Source organism: Esox lucius, chromosome 15 (genome assembly GCF_011004845.1).
Source record: "Esox lucius isolate fEsoLuc1 chromosome 15, fEsoLuc1.pri, whole genome shotgun sequence".
NCBI classification, from domain to species: Eukaryota; Metazoa; Chordata; class Actinopteri; order Esociformes; family Esocidae; genus Esox; species Esox lucius.
In genome coordinates, this window is record NC_047583.1 from 7,349,891 (window position 1) to 7,369,654 (window position 19,764).

The 19,764-nt window shown below is 44.3% G+C and overlaps 2 protein-coding genes across 4 annotated transcripts; both read left to right on the forward strand.

The window, feature by feature from the left end:
• The first annotated feature begins 1,144 nt into the window (after positions 1-1,144).
• On the forward strand, positions 1,145-9,471 carry LOC105015883 (ubiquitin-conjugating enzyme E2 D2). 2 transcript variants are annotated; one of them, XM_010879346.4, is made up of 8 exons: positions 1,145-1,544; positions 3,759-3,822; positions 3,948-3,979; positions 4,127-4,204; positions 4,446-4,551; positions 4,844-4,937; positions 6,057-6,106; positions 7,903-9,471. In XM_010879346.4, exons 1-7 carry the CDS (start codon positions 1,521-1,523, stop codon positions 6,103-6,105), a joined length of 447 nt encoding a protein of 148 aa, XP_010877648.1. In that variant the 5' UTR covers positions 1,145-1,520; the 3' UTR covers position 6,106; positions 7,903-9,471. The 2 variants fall into 2 exon arrangements, with proteins under 2 accessions (XP_010877648.1, XP_010877649.1); XM_010879347.4 differs by lacking the exon at positions 6,057-6,106 and having other exon boundaries at positions 1,148-1,544.
• Positions 9,472-10,098: 627 nt separating this feature from the next.
• manba (mannosidase, beta A, lysosomal) lies at positions 10,099-19,595 on the forward strand. Of its 2 annotated transcripts, XM_010879345.5 has the most exons (17): positions 10,104-10,531; positions 10,629-10,723; positions 10,823-10,928; positions 11,111-11,284; positions 11,563-11,686; positions 13,074-13,243; positions 13,454-13,567; positions 13,803-13,954; positions 14,304-14,421; positions 14,690-14,776; positions 14,958-15,125; positions 15,309-15,527; positions 16,142-16,306; positions 16,730-16,874; positions 17,883-18,025; positions 18,536-18,802; positions 19,039-19,595. In XM_010879345.5, the coding sequence occupies exons 1-17, from the start codon at positions 10,316-10,318 to the stop codon at positions 19,264-19,266; spliced, it is 2,691 nt and encodes an 896-aa protein (XP_010877647.2). In that variant the 5' UTR covers positions 10,104-10,315; the 3' UTR covers positions 19,267-19,595. The 2 variants fall into 2 exon arrangements, with proteins under 2 accessions (XP_019909909.2, XP_010877647.2); XM_020054350.3 differs by lacking the exons at positions 14,958-15,125; positions 15,309-15,527 and having other exon boundaries at positions 10,099-10,531.
• The last annotated feature ends 169 nt before the right edge of the window (positions 19,596-19,764 follow it).

Genomic DNA, 19,764 nt, shown 5'->3' on the forward strand with positions numbered 1-19,764 from the left:
AAAAACCTTTTGCCCAAGGGAAAATATCCAATGACTTTTCAATTCTTGGTAATCAAAAATTCTATTTTCTTGTTTTGGTATTTAGTTGTTGAAAGTCAGTACACATATTAATAAACCCACATTTTCTCTCCACCAGTATGATGGGATAAAAGTTAGGGCTGGTTCTTTCCCCCTAATAAGGCTATCTAATGGTTCAGTTAGTTGGGCTCCAACTAGTGATGGCCATTCGAGGCTTCATTAGCATTAATTTAGTAGCAGGATATTATGCTGGCAGCACTCAGATTTTATTTATCACAATAAAATGCATCATTGGAATGTATAAGGCAATATAGTTAACAATCTAGCCTGTGAAAAAGAACCGACAATAACAACATTGGAACAGACATTAAAATGTACAGGTTAGATTGTTAATTATATTATTATATATTTCCCGAGTGTCTGCAGGTTTTTCCTATAAATTGTTTCTCAGTTCAGACCAAAACAATCAGGTGAGGGTAGAAACTAACCAATTAGTGACCTAATTAATCAAGTACAAGGTGAGAGAGAAAACCTGCTGGCTCTCGGCCCTCCACGGAACCGGTTTGACACCTGTGATCTACCGGGAACTCAACCTGAGGGTTCTGTTCAAGTTACTACACTAGTCATGTGTACAGTGGCTATGTAGGGTCAACCAGATGTCGAAAAAATTATATAATGTAACTAGGGAATAAGCTAATCCTTGGTGTTTCTAGGCAAGACGTTCTCTCCAAGGCCACAAGTTCACATATGGCTGCACCATGATTAAGGGCTGTTCTTATGCACCGCTCAATGTGGACTGCCTGAACACAGACTTAAGCATTCGAATTTAATGGCCAATATGCCACAAACCATTGACTTTCCTAATTCCTCTAAAACGTTTAGCAGTCTGCAATCCAAATGAGGCTTTTCTAATGTTGCTGTCTCTTACGTTAAGTGTCATACATTTTAGCATAAGTGGTATACAAAAATCCACAAATTCGATAATAATTGTAAAATAACTTAATTACATTCAAAGCAAAATATAATCCCATTCAAAAGACCGAGAGAACCCGGAAGTATGACGTAGACGTGTTCGATGTTTGAGGCGGGGTTATCCATAGTACCGCCCATTATGAATGCATTGATGTAGCAAGCAGTTTGCTACCTGTCATGCTAGCTAGGGTTTGGAGACCGACGGAGAGGACATTTTGTGAAAGAGCCGATATTTGTACAAGTTACGGCACAAATAAATACGCTATTTACGATAAAGACAAACTCGAGAATTTTGACTGATAAAGGAGTGATTGGGAATAATAATTGTTTAGATTAAGTTGGTATTTTCAAAGAAGTAGTTGTTTTTAGACGCGGTTTAGTCACAGTTAGCCTTTTAGCTAACGTTAGCCTAGCTATATTAGGGCCGAAGTTTAGCTGATATTGGCTGGCCAGCTAGCTAACTCTCCAGTACTACGTTACCCTGTCGGGCGAAGTTGGTGAAAATTCACATTGTAACGCTCGGAGCGAGGATGGCGCTGAAAAGGATCCATAAGGTAACTTATTAGATGGTTAAATAATGTAACTAGCTTCCTACAGGATTAGTGTACGTCGCGTCCGGTGAACGAGGTTGCTGCTAGTTTAGTTAGCGAGATTGTTCGATGGTTAGCTAACGCCCGTCCCCTGTGAAATGTACGTAACATCGTTGTATCTGTGGTATTGTCTTGTTGACTCTATCCTAGTATGATTAGTTAACTTGCTATGTTAGATGTTTGAGTTGATTCATATAACTAGCTGGGTACAATTAGGCTTTTAAGTTAGCTGACGTAGTCACCTACAGTAGGTTACTAGCCAGCTGTTTCTAGCTTTGCAGGGGCACTGTTGGTTGCATAATTATGAACATTTTAAGTAAGCTGGGAAACGTTTAACTTAATTTGTGCCTGGGCAGGTTACAATGACTCAGTCTTAGTGTAATAGTACATTATCTGGCCTTTTACTTAACGTATCATAACTAGAGAGCCAGCTGACTGACTTAAGGCCTCGTTGAAAAAGCACAGTTACTGCAACTAGCCTACTAGCAAAAAACTGTTGGACTGGTTCAAGTTGAGTCAGTTACATGGTATTGACTGGTTAACATTAACGAACAACATCTAGGTGTGATGGTGTAGCGAGACCGATGGATGTAAGGTTAGCTAGTAGGAACTTTATGTTAATGTGTATGTCTCGTATAACCCTGTCTGAAGTTCTTCCTGAGGTAGATACGTGCTAGCCACCACAAAACAGCCATTTAATGAAGTTGGCATATTGACATTCAATTTGGAGAGGCCCCGGGGGCAACGTAGCTGTTTAGTGGTTTGTTTCAATAACAATTGTTATGGATCATTACTGTTACTTGTCAGCCGGTATAGATGGCTAGCTGTGTAGTCCTGATCACTAAAAGGGAACACGTGAAGTTACGTGCTGTCTTCTGCTACCAGGATTGGACTTTCTTTTTCAGTGATTCTACCTCATGGCCTGGGCAACTAAGCCTTATGAATGCATGCAGTGGGGATGGAACCTGCTAGGTTGTAGTTACACTCGATCTCCTGTCATGAGAAAGTCCTGACTGTTAATGCTACATGTAGGTGGTGGTCGTATTGAGCCCCCATGGGGTTGCCTAGCCTCTGCACCTTATAAATAGCCAGCAGTGACTTAAAAATAACAGCCGATAGAAGCAGTAACTAGTATGCACAGGTTTCATCTTTCTGTCGGCCCTGGGGTGAGTCCCAATTTGCAACCTGTACTTTGATGTCTGCTGGTTTTACCTGGGTTTACATATCTCTAGGGGTAAGGAAGCCCTTTTAAAATGTGTGCGCTAATACACCATGAAAGTGTGCCTTTCAGAATTGTAAAACAAATCATTTTGTAGTCAGTGTGGAGTTGTAGTTAGTAAAAACGTGTTAACATAACTTATTGTCTGTCAGTTATGCTGTAAACCAACATGGTGAGTGAACCCACTGAGGGAGCATGTTTATATTTAAATATACCTTTTGTATGACTGAGTTTTCAGGAATTTGATTATGCAAAAATCTAGCCCATTTTTGGTTTACAACACCAGACACCTGAAGCTTGGGCTTATGTCGGCTAGTTTACATTAGGGAAGACCTGAAACTAAGCTTTTATTCTGGTCTGCTTATAGGAAAAAGGGTACAGTGCTCTCATTAGTCTTAACCTATTTAGAAATTCAACAACTGATTGAATGTCTTTAAATGTTCTTTGGTTTTCTGTTCTCTCACAAAGTACTGGAGCTTTCATTCAGTCAGTGGCTGTCAGATTGGGAGAGTAAGCAAGTGGTTCATATCTGCATCTAGATGTTACTGAATGGTGTCTGACTGGTTCTGGGAGAAAATGTCTCCCTTCAGCAGACAGTTAAGGCTGTTCGTTTGGCACCAAACGAAAGGAAAGGGCCTGAAACAGGGAGGGACTGCCTGAACTTGTCCAATGACACTTGTTTTTAATATTCCATTGCCAAATGTGTGAGCTGCTGAATACCACCTGACGTAAGCTAGTTGTCCAATTACTCATTCTTTAGTCTCAGGAAATTCATTTAAAAAAAAATTAAACAGCAGGAACTGGTCCGAGGTTGTTTGTCCACTGTTGGTGAAAGGGTCGTCCGAGTCAAATCTTGTTACATGTCTGCCTAACATTGAATAAATGTAGCTTCATCACTCCAGATGGCCACCCCTGGTTTCTAGTGCTAACTGTTCCTGGTTGCTGTCATGTGATTGCAGGAGCTCAACGACCTGGCTCGCGACCCGCCTGCACAGTGCTCAGCAGGGCCGGTGGGCGATGACAGTAAGTCATGTCTCAATTCTCTCCTTCCAGGGTGTTCACTTGTTCACTCACACTTCACTGCTCTGAAAAAGTAACCTACTGATTTGGGTGGAAGTAATTTACCAAGTCGTCTCCTTCTGTCACAGTGTTTCACTGGCAAGCTACAATCATGGGCCCTGTAAGTACAAGATACTTATCCCCCTTGACAAGTTATGTTGCAAGTTGGTTTAATTATTTTCTGGAGTTAATGTCTGTCAGATTTATGTTGCAGTTATAATAGGAAGGAGAAGTTGACAGGTAATATGACGCTCTTTCTCCCTTTCAGAATGACAGTCCATATCAGGGAGGAGTGTTCTTCTTGACCATTCATTTCCCTACAGACTATCCTTTCAAACCCCCTAAGGTAGGGCGCCTTGCTTCTCCCCTCAGTGTGGCGAATTGGCAGTTTCTGACAACATGTGATATGGTGTAATTGCAGCTGTACAGCCAATCTTATTGTTCTCTGCCGTGTCCTGATTGTTAATGCATGTAGTTACTTTATTAAATGGATTGAAATGGCCATGGTTCATCGTCTTTCCTCATGAGATTCCATATCTAATCCCTCTCGTGGACATTTTCTCTTGCTGTCTTTCTGACCTCCCTAGGTTGCGTTTACCACCAGAATTTACCACCCAAATATTAACAGTAATGGCAGTATCTGTCTGGATATCCTCAGATCACAGTGGTCTCCTGCATTAACTATTTCTAAAGGTGAGTACTTGGGCACAAATCTGTGCGTGGGTCCTCTGAAGATAATTTAGTCCTGGACCAAAAACGATCTTGAAACCTGAGTCTAGGTCTAATTTGTCTCTGGAACTAACCCATGAAGTGATTTTCCTGCAGATGTTGTATTAGGCCCTGTGTTATATTGGTGCTGTGCACAGCCCTCTGGCTGGATTACTGTCTTACTGTAAAGGGACACCGCCATTCCCTCAGCCTGCCTTGCTGTGTACTTGAGAGGGTCCTTGCTCCAGGTTCTAACCATTCTATTGCTCTTTTGCAGTTCTTCTGTCTATTTGCTCTCTGTTATGTGACCCCAACCCTGATGACCCCCTGGTGCCAGAGATCGCACGCATCTATAAAACAGATAGTGAGAAGTAAGTGACTTGTGCCTTTGGCGTCTGCTGTAGTGACATGTAGCCGCGCCTGAATAGGCTTGCAGAGTTCTTGTAACCTTTTCCAAGAATAACCAGGTTTTCTGAAATCTTTGTGGGGCGGTTCTTAGAATTCTAAGGGAGGGGAACTGGGCTAACCCCTGGTCTTGGTTTCTGGAAAACAAGGCTTTTGATGTTGCATACCTTCATCTGACCCCAGGTATAACAGACTTACCTCACACTTTGTGACCCTAGGTGTAGCTGACTTCCCTCCCTCCCTCTGTGACTCTAGCTGTAGCTGGCTGACCTCCCTCCCTCTGTGACTCTAGCTGTAGCTGGCTGGCTGACCTCCCTCTGTGACTCTGGCTGTAGCTGGTTGGCTGACCTCCCTCTGTGACTCTGGCTGTAGCTGGCTGGCTGACCTCCCTCTGTGACTCTGGCTGTAGCTGGCTGGCTGACCTCCCTCTGTGACTCTGGCTGTAGCTGGCTGGCTGACCTCCCTCTGTGACTCTGGCTGTAGCTGGCTGGCTGACCTCCCTCTGTGACTCTGGCTGTAGCTGGCTGGCTGACCTCCCTCCCTCTGTGACTCTGGCTGTAGCTGGCTGGCTGACCTCCCTCCCTCTGTGACTCTGGCTGTAGCTGGCTGGCTGACCTCCCTCCCTCTGTGACTCTGGCTGTAGCTGGCTGGCTGACCTCCCTCCCTCTGTGACTCTGGCTGTAGCTGGCTGGCTGACCTCCCTCCCTCTGTGACGCTGGCTGTAGCTGGCTGACCTCCCTCCCTCCCTCTGTGACGCTGGCTGTAGCTGGTTGACCTCCCTCCCTCCCTCTGTGACGCTGGCTGTAGCTGGCTGACCTCCCTCCCTCCCTCTGTGACGCTGGCTGTAGCTGGCTGACCTCCCTCCCTCCCTCCCTCTGTGACTCTAGGTATAACAGACTTCCCTCCCTCTGTGACTCTAGGTATAACAGACTTCCCTCCCTCTGTGACTCTAGGTATAACAGACTTCCCTCCCTCTGTGACTCTAGGTATAACAGACTTCCCTCCCTCTGTGACTCTAGGTATAACAGACTTCCCTCCCTCTGTGACTCTAGGTATAACAGACTTCCCTCCCTCTGTGACTCTAGGTATAACAGACTAGCTCTGGAGTGGACAGCCAAGTACGCCATGCTGTAGGGTAAGGGTTTAGGATAAGCATTGTGGGTAGATGGTTGTATGGTCCGGGCCCAGTGGCTAGCTCTGCATTGTGGGTAGACAGTCGTATGGATGCGTGTGGTCTGCATCCCATAATAAAGGGTAAACTCACCCAATCAACACCAATGTGTGGCACCCACTTGAGTGATGCACGGTGAATTTTTTTATTTATTTTTTGTTCACGTGCGCTTGAAACGCTCATCTCACATGTGGGCTGGTGTGGCGCAGAGGAGGGCCTGGTGTCGGTGTGATTCATGGCAGCATGTTCTCCTCGCTCCGTTCTGACCTCACTGGTGTCGCCAGAAGCTTCCGCGTCGTTTCCGCCCATGTAATCTAACTGCTCGGCTTGGACGACCGATGTGGTGTCCTGCACCTGCCGTCAGCCTCTACCGGGACTTCTTTCACGGCTCTACGGTGCGGCACGTTCGCCCGCGTATATGGAGTGGAAATCGCAGCTCTCATCCGCTCTCACCGCTAAGCGGCGTTGGCACTGCCCGGGCTGTAGCACTGTTGTGTAGCTGGCAGAACTAATCTGGAGTCCCTTGGGTTTTCACGTGTTCCGCTGCAAAAATCGTACAAATGTCACACGTATCCAACCCTCTGGGCTCCCGGCTTCTGTTTAATTGACGTGTGGGAATGACTTTACCCCCAGTTTAACCACCGCTGGCTGAAGCTACACCAGACAATGTCTGGCAAATGAATTTTCAGCATGTTGCTTGCACTGTCTGTGGTGTGTGCTTTGGGTTGACTATTTCTAATGTAAGTACATAAGGATCCTAAAAGCCACAAAGTGCAACTGGGAATTGAGTTTGGGCAAATGCGAAAGGGAATTTATAGGGCCCCATTTAGAATAATTTACATACCCTGGTATGATCGTGCAGTACTTTCTCTTGTATGGTAAAGATCCAGGGAAAGGTTGCAGGGGCCTAATTGAATGCAATAAAGTGACAGAATTTAATTATTTAAATGTAGCTCTTATACCCTAAAAGCTGGTGACCTCAGCATTACACATTGATGTGTAATGCTTTAATGTATGTTTTCAGCTGTCTATTTTCTAATTTAGTGGTTGTCGGCGCTAGAGACAGTTATTGCTACCTCAACAATTCAATCGTTCTCCTACATTTAAGTGCCCCTAGAATTTTTCAGACCAAGAGCACATGGGCTGATTGTGATAATTTTTTTGTGCCAGTGTTGAGCCTGGTCTTTGATATCGGATGTGGTCCGGTTGTTGATAGGTTCCTGCTTTTTCAGTGCACTGAGTAGGATGTCACATCTACACATCCCTGATGGCCCCTTTCAATGTAGCAGCTCTTAAGGGGCTGGTTTTGCTGCAGACGTAAAGCTGGGATTTTTCAAGCAATCTTGTGTTGGACTAATTTCTACTGAACCCTAGATCAGATCTTCTATTCAGCGCTTTGTGGTTAAACATTACTGCTGTATCACATATGGGCTCCTACAGAGAATTCTAATACTTTTTCCGCAGTCTGAAACAGAAGAAATTTGACAGTATGCTCTCTGGCTTCTTCTCACGGCATGGATATTGTATGTTACATAAACCTGTTCTAATGACCATTTACATAGTAGTTTTCTTTGAACTGTGACCTTTTAAAATGGCTGAGTTTAAACATGCACCCATATTCTGGTATTTTGTCCACTAATTGTTTTATTTTCAGCCAGTCTGATTGGCCAGTATAATTGGACAAATGATCAGATGTTGTCTGCCTGTGTAAGCAGAACCAAAGGGTTGTAGACTTCTGACGATATTTCTTTCTCACACAGATACAGCAGAATAGCAAGAGAATGGACGCAGAAATACGCCATGTGATGACTGGTCTCACAGCTCATCGGAAGGAGAATGTTGTAGCTGGATTCAACTTAAATTGCGGGTTTTGCTTTTGTTCGTTTTGTTCTTGGCTTAGAACCACGCCCCCTTCCCTATTTTCACTCATCCATGTTACTCATAAGAAGACAGTGTCTCTAGCTTGGACAAACTGTGTGTGTGTGTGCGCGTGTGCGTGTGCGCGAGTGTGTGCTGATTTTATTTAAGTAAAAAAAAAAAAAAAGGAAAATACTTTCATCTGGAGTCTTCCATCGGCCGTATTCTGAAGCATGCAACAGCTGTATTGGTGTGCCGTGTGGCCTGCCGGTGCTGGGCCTCCTTCCATGTGGTTATCAGACTACACCACCCAACCAGTGTTCCACCCACCCTGTTCTGACCTCCCTGCTGAAGAACACGCTCTGGGGTGAACCCCCCCCCTAAATACAGATCTAGGATCAGGTTCCCTTCTGTACAGTTCTACCATTTATCCATTAGTCTGGAAAATGCTAAACTGATCCACGATCAGCTCCCATGGGCAACTTCACTCGGCACCAAAGACACCTGACCCAAATGGACAGTGTCTCTGGGCCCAGCCGGTGGTGTGGCGTCATCGTCCGTGTCTGAAATGGTAGCCTATCCCCTATGTAGATTACTTCTTAAACACCCTTTAGATTTTGTTCGGGTACGTCTGACCGGACCCCTGTTCGATAATGGGTGCATATAAAGGGTGCCTGCGTCACAATGTCCTTCTTTCTTCCTGAAGTTGTTCGTTCCAAGCACATTTGAAATCGTTGGATTGTTGTAGCCATTGATTAGATTGGTGTTTCCCAAACCTGGTTCTGGGGCCCAGAGGGATACTCTGTTCTTGCCTTTGCACGCCTACCTTTTTGACACTGACAGCTTTATAAGTTGAATCAAGTGTGCGCACGCATTGACAAACTGAGCACATCTTTGGACTGGGACTGGGATTGGAGAACACTGGGTTAAATGTAGTTACAACTTAAATGCACTTTCCTTTCAAATCCTTGTAGTGAACAGCTGCACACTTGGGAATAAAGCAGAGATTGTTTGAAGTATTGCAGTGTGCTAGTAGTGTTCTCTGTAGGGAATAGGGTGTATTTTGGGACACGTCAGTACAACGTTTTCTACTGGTGTTAGATAATGAACCACGGCCTGAGAACATAACCATGTCATAAACAACTGTAGACAAACCCTGTGCCGTGTCAACACCCACAGGAGAATATAAGGATTTTAATGTTGTATTTTATGCATGATATTAATAAAGGTGTATATAAATCTAATATGTTCTGCAGATTGTGGTTAAATTGCAGGGGTGGGCAGATGGAAATGTAATCCCTTTTTAAAAGCTTTCTTTTTCATGGTTTTAGAACTGTAACTATAGTTCAGTCACCAACGTAGACACTGTCTTCTTGTGACTCTGAAACATGATGCTAAGCTTATAGTTGAACTGTCAACTGTTGGCTTTGATTCCTTTTTTGTTTTCCCTTCAATAAAGTTGCTAAAATATATCAACGACTGTTCAATGATTTTGCTGCACTGTCATGTCATTGTGTTGTGTTCGTTTATGTAGCGTTTGTAGGGTAATCTTGGCATCTGTGCTTTAGGGCCTGTTTTGCAATACAACTAAGCGTAGTCAAGGGTGAATTCCACTGCGCTTTTTTTCTTTGTAGTCCATGGCTAGGCTTACATAATTTAAGGTTTAGACCTGTGGACAAATGTTGAATAAACAGGTGTGTGTATATGTGTATGTTATACTGTTACTTGAGTGGAGGCTGGATGTATCTTATAACGTGTTATAAAATTAATTGTTAATCATGGTACGTAATCGAGGCTGAAGGTTTGGCGTCCTGCTCTTTGCTCGGACATACCCAGAACTACCAACAGGCAAAAGCAATCCATCCATAAGAATCATGAATAGTCTAACTTAATAGAACACCGAGTCAAATAAATCCCAATTTGTGTACACCCATATCTTACAAGGGAATAACAATTTGGCTATTGATTGCTTTTACTCTGTGCAAATAGTATTATCTGGTGTTGCGTTTCTATAAAGTCACACCTAAAGCTAAGCCTTTATGTGTACGATTTTAATAACTCACCTGATCGATGAAAATACAAGAGGTTTGCCGCAAACTGTTTCAATGTAGTCACGTGATGCGCGATGGCTCACTTGATGTGTCACATGATTTTGATAACAAGGAAGAACCACTGCTTTTTAAGTTTTAATCAGTTTTAATCGAGCCACAGTTTGTAAAAGCTGTTCTATACATTTGTTTTCTATGTGTTGAACGCACTTATAAGATGTAGTTTTTCTGATCTGATATTTTCCCTGCAAATGCAGAATGCGACAACATGAGTTTGTTCAGACAATTAGGAAACGTTTTAGTTTGCGTTTTTTATGTGTGGAGTTTTCACCTTATATTTGGATACAGTGTATACGGAGACGAACGTCTTGAGCTTAGCCTGAATGGAAAATGGATCCTACAGAACTCGAATGGATCTTTGTTGTTTCCTGCTGAGGTACCGGGATGTGTCCATTCAGCTCTGCTAAAACAGGGCTTTATCCAGGTATTGTGAGTTTTGCTGTTTTTCCCTTTGGTTAGTTTTGTTTAGGGAATGTATTTTAGTTTACTTAATAAAAACGGGCTGTTTCGTTCCCCCTCAGGATATCTATTTCAGGTTCAACGATGTAGCTTACAGGTGGATTGTCCTGGACAACTGGACATACACCATTTCATTCTCTCCCTCCAATGAGCTCAGGTACTCTGTTCTTAGTACATCATTGCAAACATAATCTACTCTCAGTCAATCCAAACTTCGACAACCATTCTACCACAGTAACTCACTTGTATGCTCCAGGGCTAAACAAAGAGTCCGGCTGGTGTTTGAAGGGGTGGACACCGTAGCGTCCATCTTTCTTAATGGAGTCATCACTGGAAATACAGATAACATGTTCCGCAGATATGTATGAAAAGTATTATTTCCACGAAGTATATTTCAGTTGTCACGAAATCCATGGTTTTATTACACTACATAGTTAAAACCAAGAAGCAGTGCATGTTTTCATTTTTCCACATGGTTCTTCTATTTCATGAATGAGCCACACAGTCACATGACCTCCTGCTAATATTGTTTTCTAATCCTCAGGAGTTCAGCGTTGGCAAGATGTTGAGAGGAGGGGAGAACAATGTGGAGGTGCGCCTCCTCTCCCCTGTGGTGTACTCCTTGGAGAGGAGTCAGGCCCACTCCTCCTACGCTGTTCCTCCTGACTGCCCTCCGCCGGTCCAGAAGGGAGAATGTCATGTCAACTTCATAAGAAAGGTGACCGGTTCGACTGTTTTGCTTTCATTTGCATTTGTCTATGTATCTCTTACATTGTTGATGGCTTACTTTGATTGGAGTGAGATCCATCAGTCTTGAATATTTGTAAGCCATAGGATGAGTGTGATATTGTATGCATGTTCCACTATATTTGTGGATCTCTGACATCATTGGTCAGACTTTGGTGAACTCTCCTGCAGAGACACTCGCCCAAATTCCTGGTTTTCCAGAAATCTTCTTCTGCCACCCTGGTCTCATGATTGTCATTTCCTCCCCAGGCCCAGAGTTCCTTCAGCTGGGACTGGGGACCCTCGTTTCCCACTTTGGGACTGTGGAAGGGCGTCCGTCTCGAGGCTTTCAATGTGCTACGACTGATCCACCTCTCCGCTGTACCAGTCTATAGTATGTATCTCAGTTTGGAGGGGGGGGGCTGTGGTGGTGCTAAATAGGATACCCTGGTGTTCCTGCGGGTTGCAGTGGGGTGGCAGGGAGGAAGTTCCTAAGGATGTTTTTGAGGATACTTTCAAGCTGAGGCTAAGTTGTCAAAAATGCGGTGGTGGTGGCAGGAGGTTCTGAACAACTGTCTGGCCCTCTTTCTAACAATTTGGCTACCTGTTCTGGTACCGGCTAGGCCCCATATATAACCTCAAAGGTTTCTTGTGGACTTTTTCTGGCCTGGCCAACATTGCGCATTAGGAGTGTCTTGCGTTTGTTTTAATCAGGGGGCGGAAGTGGACGTTGGCTTGTCTCTGCTTTTTGCTACCAGTTGCATTGACACTTCTGTACCAGCAGGTGTTGTTGGAGAGGCACTGCATGAGCTATTGTTATTTGTGTACAGTCATGGCAAAAAGTAAGTTCACCTCTGGGAAAGTTTACTTTTTCTTTCTTTTTACTTTTTATTTCTTTCTTTTACATATTTGGACATCTGAACACTTAATATTCACTTTAACACATGATGGATTAAGGTAACCTAATTTAAGAAATGACACTGAAAGATTATACTTTCCAATTATTTATTCACGAAAATCATCAGAATTGCAATTTCATAGTGTGAAAAATATGTGCACCTTTAGCTTCGATAGTTGGTGATTTCCCCCTTTGGCTGAAATTATTTCATGTTGCTGTTTTTTGTAACTGTCTATCACATATGTCACCCGTGAGGAGTTTTTGCCTACTCGTCTTTACAGTACTGCTTCATCTATGTCATGTTTGAGGACTATCTTGCATGGCGGGCCAAATTCACGTCCCAACTTCACATTGAGATTGATTTAGTAATTTCATAACAGAATCTTGAGCCGTTCTGTTGTAGATTGGCCTGTTGAAAGTTTCATGTTCGTCTTTTTGACATATTTCCTCATTATTGTCAAGAATTCTATGGTACAATATAAAATTCATGGCTGAATTGTCTGTATTTTTGGATGATCCAATAGTGGAAGCATGTACTTTGAATTGCTTGGAATTGGCTTTGAAACCCCTCCCAGACTGGAATTTGAATTCCAGACTGGGATTGAAAGAACTTTCCTGAGGATGTACTTATTTTTCAAATATTTCTCTGTCTCTATTCTTGATCTCTCTGGTCCCACCGTCCCAGTCTACAGTGAGCTGCTCTCTAACATTTGTGGGATTTTATACAGACCATTAAATACTTTGTAGGGTTCTGTCCACAGTAATTAGTGAGTGAGCGCTCCTCACAGAGATTATATCAAGTCAAATAATCTCATTTTAAAACTACTCTACACGTGGTCTGTGGTTGTTGTCAAGCCCTCCTCTTTCCCTTCCAATCTCCCAGACTCCTCTTTGTCTCAGTGGGTGGTGGAGGTGGAGGGGTTGTTTGACGCTGTGGAGCAGACCACAGTCCGGGTCAGCCTCTCAGTTGTGGAGCTGTGGACGGAGGAGGCGTTCACTGTGCGCTTTCTTCCTGGAACGCACAAGTGCTCCCTCAGCCTCTATGTCAACCAGGTGAGGAGGGTGTGTGGAGAAGGAAAGGGGACTGCTGTATGTCTGTTCCCCTGTTTTCTTCAGGGCACTTTATAGAACTACTTTGGACCAGAGTCAGCCTGTTCCCAGGGGGATGAACATTGTCTGTGTCTCTACTAGGATAAAGATTCCTAATGTGAGCGTGTTTGCGCGTGCTTGTGTGCGTGCGTGCATGCATGCGTGCGTGTGTAGAGCAGCCAGGTGAAGCAGTGGTGGCCCACTGGCCATGGTGAGCAGCCCTTTTATCGTCTCAGAGTGACAGGAGCCATGATGGGGGGCGAGGTCATCCTCAGCATGGACACAAAGGTCAGAGGTCAACATATACCCTCTCTTCCTTCTTTCCTAATCTCACCGTCTCCAGTATACCCCTCTTCCTTTCAGTTTGCTTTAAAGTGTACATTAATCTGTTTTAGTCCCCAGGTGTATTTCACCTCCATCTCTTCCATGTTGTTACCCGGTTGTATTTAATCTATTTCATGTAATCCCCAGATGTCTTGTGTGTTTTATTGTTGTCTCTTTTTCATGTGAATTCCCTACCCAGGTGTATTTCCGTACAGTGGAGCTGGTCCAGGAGCCAATAGCTGGTTCCCCCGGACTGAGTTTCTACTTCCGGATTAACGGAAAGCCAATTTTTTTGAAGGGGTCAAACTGGATCCCAGCTCATGCCCTCCAGGACCTGGTCAGCCCTGCTGAGTGAGAAACAGTTCTTATCCACACAATATTTCTCAGATGACATGTGCTCTATATTTTAGTAGGACAAATCTCAGTTCTATTTCTCATTGGGTTTGTATTGTCCTGGAGGTTTTCTCTTCAACCCCTTTTGTGACTAACCTGATTAAGCCTTTCATCCAGCTTATTATTTGATTCAGGTGTGCTAAATTAGAGTTGGAGAGAACCGGCAGGACAGTAGATCTCCAGGAACAGGGTTGGGAAGTTTCAGAATGGTCTGAGTAGGGTTGCCCTGTGAAACCCTTGTGACTGGTGTCTAAATAATATAAGCTCATTCTGTGTAGCTGTTGACAACAGGGGTGTTTTGTTTCAGTGTACGGAACCTGCTGCAGTCAGCCGTAGATGCTAATATGAACGCCCTCAGAGTCTGGGGGGGAGGAGTCTATGAGCAGGACCTGTTCTACGATCTCTGTGATGAGATGGGAGTCATGGTAACATCATTACTGCCACTATATCAGTCTGGACCACAGATTAAACCCTCAGTTCCATTGGACATAAAGGCTGAACGTGAATGGTCTTGAGATACAGGACCTGTTACAATGCAGTGTTTCGCTCAGTTTTTATTTTAGATTGTTTAGGATGAAGTGTCTTGTTTTTGCTTAGGCGCATGTGTTCAATAAAAATGTTGCAATGCCACTGCTAATTTATATTGTGCTCCTTTTTAAAAGGAAAATATTAAGTTATGTTGTCTGTCCGTAGATCTGGCAGGACTTCATGTTTGCCTGTGCCATGTACCCCACGGAGTCAGACTTCATTCAGACCATTAGAGAAGAGGTCATTCAACAGGTGAGCTGCACCTGCAAGTTGATGTGAAAAGCCTTGTCGGAGCCTGAATGGCCAGCGGCAGCTCAGAGGGACGCTACAGAAGGCAGATTGGTGTAGCATTCCATGGACATGTCTTTATCTACGACTTATTTCCTGGTTGTCATGTGATAACGTGTTATTTCCTCTCTCCTTGTGCAATCAGGTGAGGCGTCTGAAGTCCCACCCCTCAGTCATTGTGTGGAGTGGAAACAATGAAAATGAGGCAGCCCTAGCCACTGATTGGTTTAAAATCCCTGTTGTCCAGCGACCACAGTATTATACAGACTATGTGTCTCTGTATGTGGATAACATCAGGGCTATTGTTCTGGAGGTGAGGGGCAAAAACACTACGATTTTTATAGCTGTCTATAGCTTTTATAGTTTCTTACTTTTGACCAGAGCCCAATCCCATATATTACACTGATATAAAAAAAGCACACTACTTGAGCTATAGAGTGGTATTTGTTTGTATTCATATGAATTCCAGTTTAACCAGGGTTCTCATTCCCCTCAGGAGGACGGTAGTCGTCCATTCCTGGTGTCCAGTCCCACTAACGGGGCCGAGTCACAGTGGGAAGGTTGGGTGTCCCGGGACCCGTACAACCTCCACTACGGAGACACGCACTATTACAACTACACCCACGACTGCTGGGACTGGACGGCCCTGCCGCGCGCACGCTTCGCCTCGGAGTACGGCTTCCAGTCCTGGCCCTCCTTCTCCACACTGCGGAAGGTCTCACAGTTGGACTTCACCCAATGCTAATGATTCAGTCATTTCCTGAAGTGAAAGCAGAGTTCTGTGTTCAACCGGTTTTTGTCGAGGGATGTTCGTTCGAGCTGGCACGGTCAATTTTTACTGCTCCAAATGCCTTGGTCTTCAAGATTCTTCGCGGATGATGTTGTCACTATACTGTCTGTGCCTCTCGTACTTCCATAGGGGCAACTGAAGTAGCGCCAATGGAGCATAACAGGCCCACAAGGATTATCTTCTTCTCTGATCCTTTTTTCACAAAAGATTGTCACTTCCTGTTTTAACTCTGGGCGGACAGAATTTTACAATTGGGATTTCCATAAGAGATTTCCCTAACATAAAGGAAGCAAAATCTCTTCCCTCACTAAAGGAAACAAAAACTATCTGTAATTTAATCAATAATACTTCAGTGTGAGCCAAGAAAGATTTTTCTTCTGTAACGTGTCCATGAGAAATTAAGATTCTCTTTAATAGCATGACAATGGTTTGTATTGTCATTGAGTATTGTTGAGTATTGACCAGTCCAGGGGGAGCTCGCTGCCGTTCTGAGTGTCATCTCAAACCCAACCGGAGTGTGTGGCTTTTCTTGTCCGTAGGTGTCAAAACCTGAGGACTGGAGCTATGGCAGTACCTTCTCCCACCACCGCCAGCACCATGCGGAAGGGAACCAGCAGATGCTGAAGCAGGCCGGGTTACACTACCACCTCCCAGACTCCCCTGATTCTCTGCAGAGATACAAAGACACACTGTACATCACACAGGTACACCAGACACTCTTCATACAGAGACACACATCACACAGGTACACCAGACACTCTCCATACAGAGACACACATCACACAGGTACACCAGACACTCGTCATACAGAGACACACATCACACAGGTACACCAGACACTCTCCATACAGAGACACACATCACACAGGTACACCAGACACTCGTCATACAGAGACACACATCACACAGGTACACCAGACACTCGTCATACAGAGACACACATCACACAGGTACACCAGACACTCGTCATACAGAGACACACATCACACAGGTACACCAGACACTCATCATACAGAGACACACATCAAGAGGCACACCAGACACTCTCCATATAGTACTGTTCAATATACTGGTCCAGGTAATCTCTGTCTCAGGACAGGTGTTCACTAGGACTGGTCCTTCCTCAGGTGATGCAGGCCCAATGTGTAAAGACCCAGACAGAGTTCTACCGGCGCAGCCAGAGTGAAATCATTGAGGGGAAGGGTCACACCATGGGAGCTCTCTACTGGCAGCTCAATGACATCTGGCAGGGCCCGTCTTGGTCCTCTATAGGTGCGTAGTGTGATATTCTTTCACAAATGACACCCTATTGTGACACCCTATCCCGTGTACAGTGTATTATTTTGACCAGGGCCCCTAAAGTACAATATGTGGAATATGATGCCATTCATGACGCCACCCTTTTTAAACTGTGGCACATTGTAGGTTCTTATTACATCCCATGTTGGGTTTATACTCTTTTTATTTGTTGAAAATATTGCTGGAGGATGGTTCAGCGGTGACGCTGTAGACTCACTAAGACATACTGAAAAGCGGGTCATGGGAATGAATCCCATCACTACTGCCAAGTACCGCCTCTGTCAATCAGTCACGTTTATAATAAAAAAAAGCCCTTGTTACATCAGCAGTTTCACAAAGTGCTTATACTGACATCCCGCCTGAAACCCCAAAAGAGCAAGAAACAACAAGGAAAGGAGACACAGTGGCTAAGAAAAAAACCTCGGGATGAAACCCAGAGAGGAGCCAGACTCATAGGGGTGGACAGGTCTTTTCCGGCTGTGCTGGTGGAAGATTATAATAGTACATTACCTTTTTGAGCCAAATCCACCTTGACCAGGGGTATCAATACATACAGATGGACTATGTCCAGAGTACAAGGACAGGGATTAATAGGTGGACTTTGGAGAGGGACAACCTGGAGTTGCCTGGCCAGGTAGGTCTGTGGCGTGGTCTAAAGACTCTGTTCCTCTTAAGATTCAATGGGACACCAGAGAAATTAGAGGAAGCATTCCTTAGATCCAAAAGGATACATCAGGACACAAACTAGGGACACAGACTGGGAGGCTCAAAGACCCTGTCTGAAGGTAACCCCCTTTACAACCTGTAACGCATCCTAGTTACTGACTGTCTGAATATTGACCGAAAAATGCATACTGGATAAACTGCGCACTCAATCCTCTTTAAATATATATTTATTTTGTTTCCGTCAATTCTGTCCATGCCTTTGAAATAATCTCATGTCTGGTGGGAAATGAATTCTGGTTGTTCTTCTGTCTACAGAGTTTGGTGGGAAGTGGAAGATGCTACATTACTTTGCTCAGGAATTCTTCTCCCCACTGCTGCCGGTGGGCTTTGAGGATCAGGGCGTTCTCCTGGTGTATGCTGTGTCCGACCTGAGCCATGACCTTCACCTCAAGGCTGTGGTACGCAACATCTAATGAAACTAATTAAATGTTCGATGGTGAGTTGATTAGTGGAAGCAAGTTGTCCTGGAATAGAGCAAAATGTAAAGTGCCTAACACATGGTAAAATAATAAAACCGGTTTTGTAACCATTAATATGGTCGACTACGGTTAGACATTACAGGGATCCTAATTAATATTGATCCTAATGAATAAAAACTAATTACTGATATGAATCAGAATTGGACTTCCTGTATAATTGTAGCCACAGACGTTTAGAGTATTTAAACCATCTGTCAACCTGGTTTTTTTTCTATGTGGCTGTGATGTTGGTTTAAATGTACGGGTGTAGCAGTAAAACATACTGACTGATGATGCTATCAGGTTTCAATGTACGGGTGGAGCAGTAGATCATACTGACTGTTGATAGCTGGTTTCAGTGTACAGGTGGAGCAGTAGATCATACTGACTGTTGATAGCTGGTTTCAGTGTACGGGTGGAGCAGTAAATCATAATGACTGATGATATCAGGTTTCAGTGTACGGGTGGAGCAGTGTGGATGCAGTGTGTACTGTGGTGTCTGGGACTGCACTGGTGGGAGGAGGGAGCGCGGTGGTCATCCACAAACAGCCAATCACAGCCCTGTTGGCTGGGTGTGGTAGCGGGAGCTGCACCCGCCTCACCTGTCTCATGACATATCACCTGGAGGACATCAACGGTTGCCAACAAGGTCCCATCAACCACCTCTTCCTCAGTTCACCCAAAGAAGCCCATGGGATGCTGAAACCCAACATCACAGTAAGAAAGACTTAACTAGAGCCTCTGTTATTGACCTTTTGGGACTAATACACAGATTGTTATTGGCTGTGCTTTATAATATTTACACGCATCTTATAAATACCTAGAAGTATTTAAATTTGATTGTAACATAATGCCATTAGTGTTAATACAGAAAGATCAGGAGGACTTTGTTTTCGTGCACCTATCTGTCTCTCTGGATGTCTGTATTATTAACTGAGTGACCTCTCCTTCAGTTCTCCGTCCAGCAGGATGAGGTCAGACGATACACCATCAACCTGCGCTCCTCTGCCGTGGCGGCCTTCGTGTGGCTGGATGCGCTGGATGTCCCTGGACGCTTCAGCACCAACGGATTCCTCATGGTCACAAGGAACAGAACTGTCACCTTTGACCCCTGGGGTCCTACAAGCACCAAGCAGTTAGTCCAGGCCCTGACGATCACCAGCCTCAGAGATGTGTATTGAGGGACTACCCAGCACCTAGCACTGGCCCTGACCATCACAACTTAAATGTCTAAAGACTGAAATGGCAACATATACAATATAGTCCTCTCCTTTTGACCAGGGTGCTCTGGTGTTATGTAGTGGACTATGTAGGGAATAAGGTGCCATTTGGGATGTCCATATCCAGGGGTTAACCCAGACCTGGACCTCAATAATCAAGTGCCTAAAGCAATGTGATTTGCCCTACCCTGGAAACCTCCAAGACAGGTTTTTGGATGGACCATGTTGGGTGTGGGCTTTGTTGTAAATAAGACAAATTAAATTTGCAATAATAAAGTAAATGAAGGTTGGATGTTTGTATTTTTATTAGGACATAGAGGGAAGTCCTGTGTTGTGTAAGGCTTTGCGTAACCGTGCTGAGCTTTGAGTCTGTGTGCCTACATAGGAATACTGTGAAGTGATCTACAGCGCCTTCTGAAATTATTCAGACCCCTTTTCAATATGATAATGACAGGAATT

Excerpts from the sequence above, each read along its gene's own strand:
- LOC105015883 (XM_010879346.4), top strand. The coding sequence starts at position 1,521 with ATGGCGCTGAAAAGGATCCATAAG. Across the intron at positions 3,823-3,947 it reads AGGGCCGGTGGGCGATGACA|TGTTTCACTGGCAAGCTACA; the intron begins GTAAGTCATGTC and ends CTTCTGTCACAG. Across the intron at positions 4,938-6,056 it reads TATAAAACAGATAGTGAGAA|GTATAACAGACTAGCTCTGG; the intron begins GTAAGTGACTTG and ends CTGTGACTCTAG.
- manba (XM_010879345.5), top strand. The coding sequence starts at position 10,316 with ATGAGTTTGTTCAGACAATTAGGAAACGTTTTAGTTTGCGTTTTTTAT. Across the intron at positions 16,875-17,882 it reads CCCGTCTTGGTCCTCTATAG|AGTTTGGTGGGAAGTGGAAG; the intron begins GTGCGTAGTGTG and ends TTCTGTCTACAG. Across the intron at positions 18,026-18,535 it reads ACCTTCACCTCAAGGCTGTG|GTTTCAGTGTACGGGTGGAG; the intron begins GTACGCAACATC and ends TGATGATATCAG.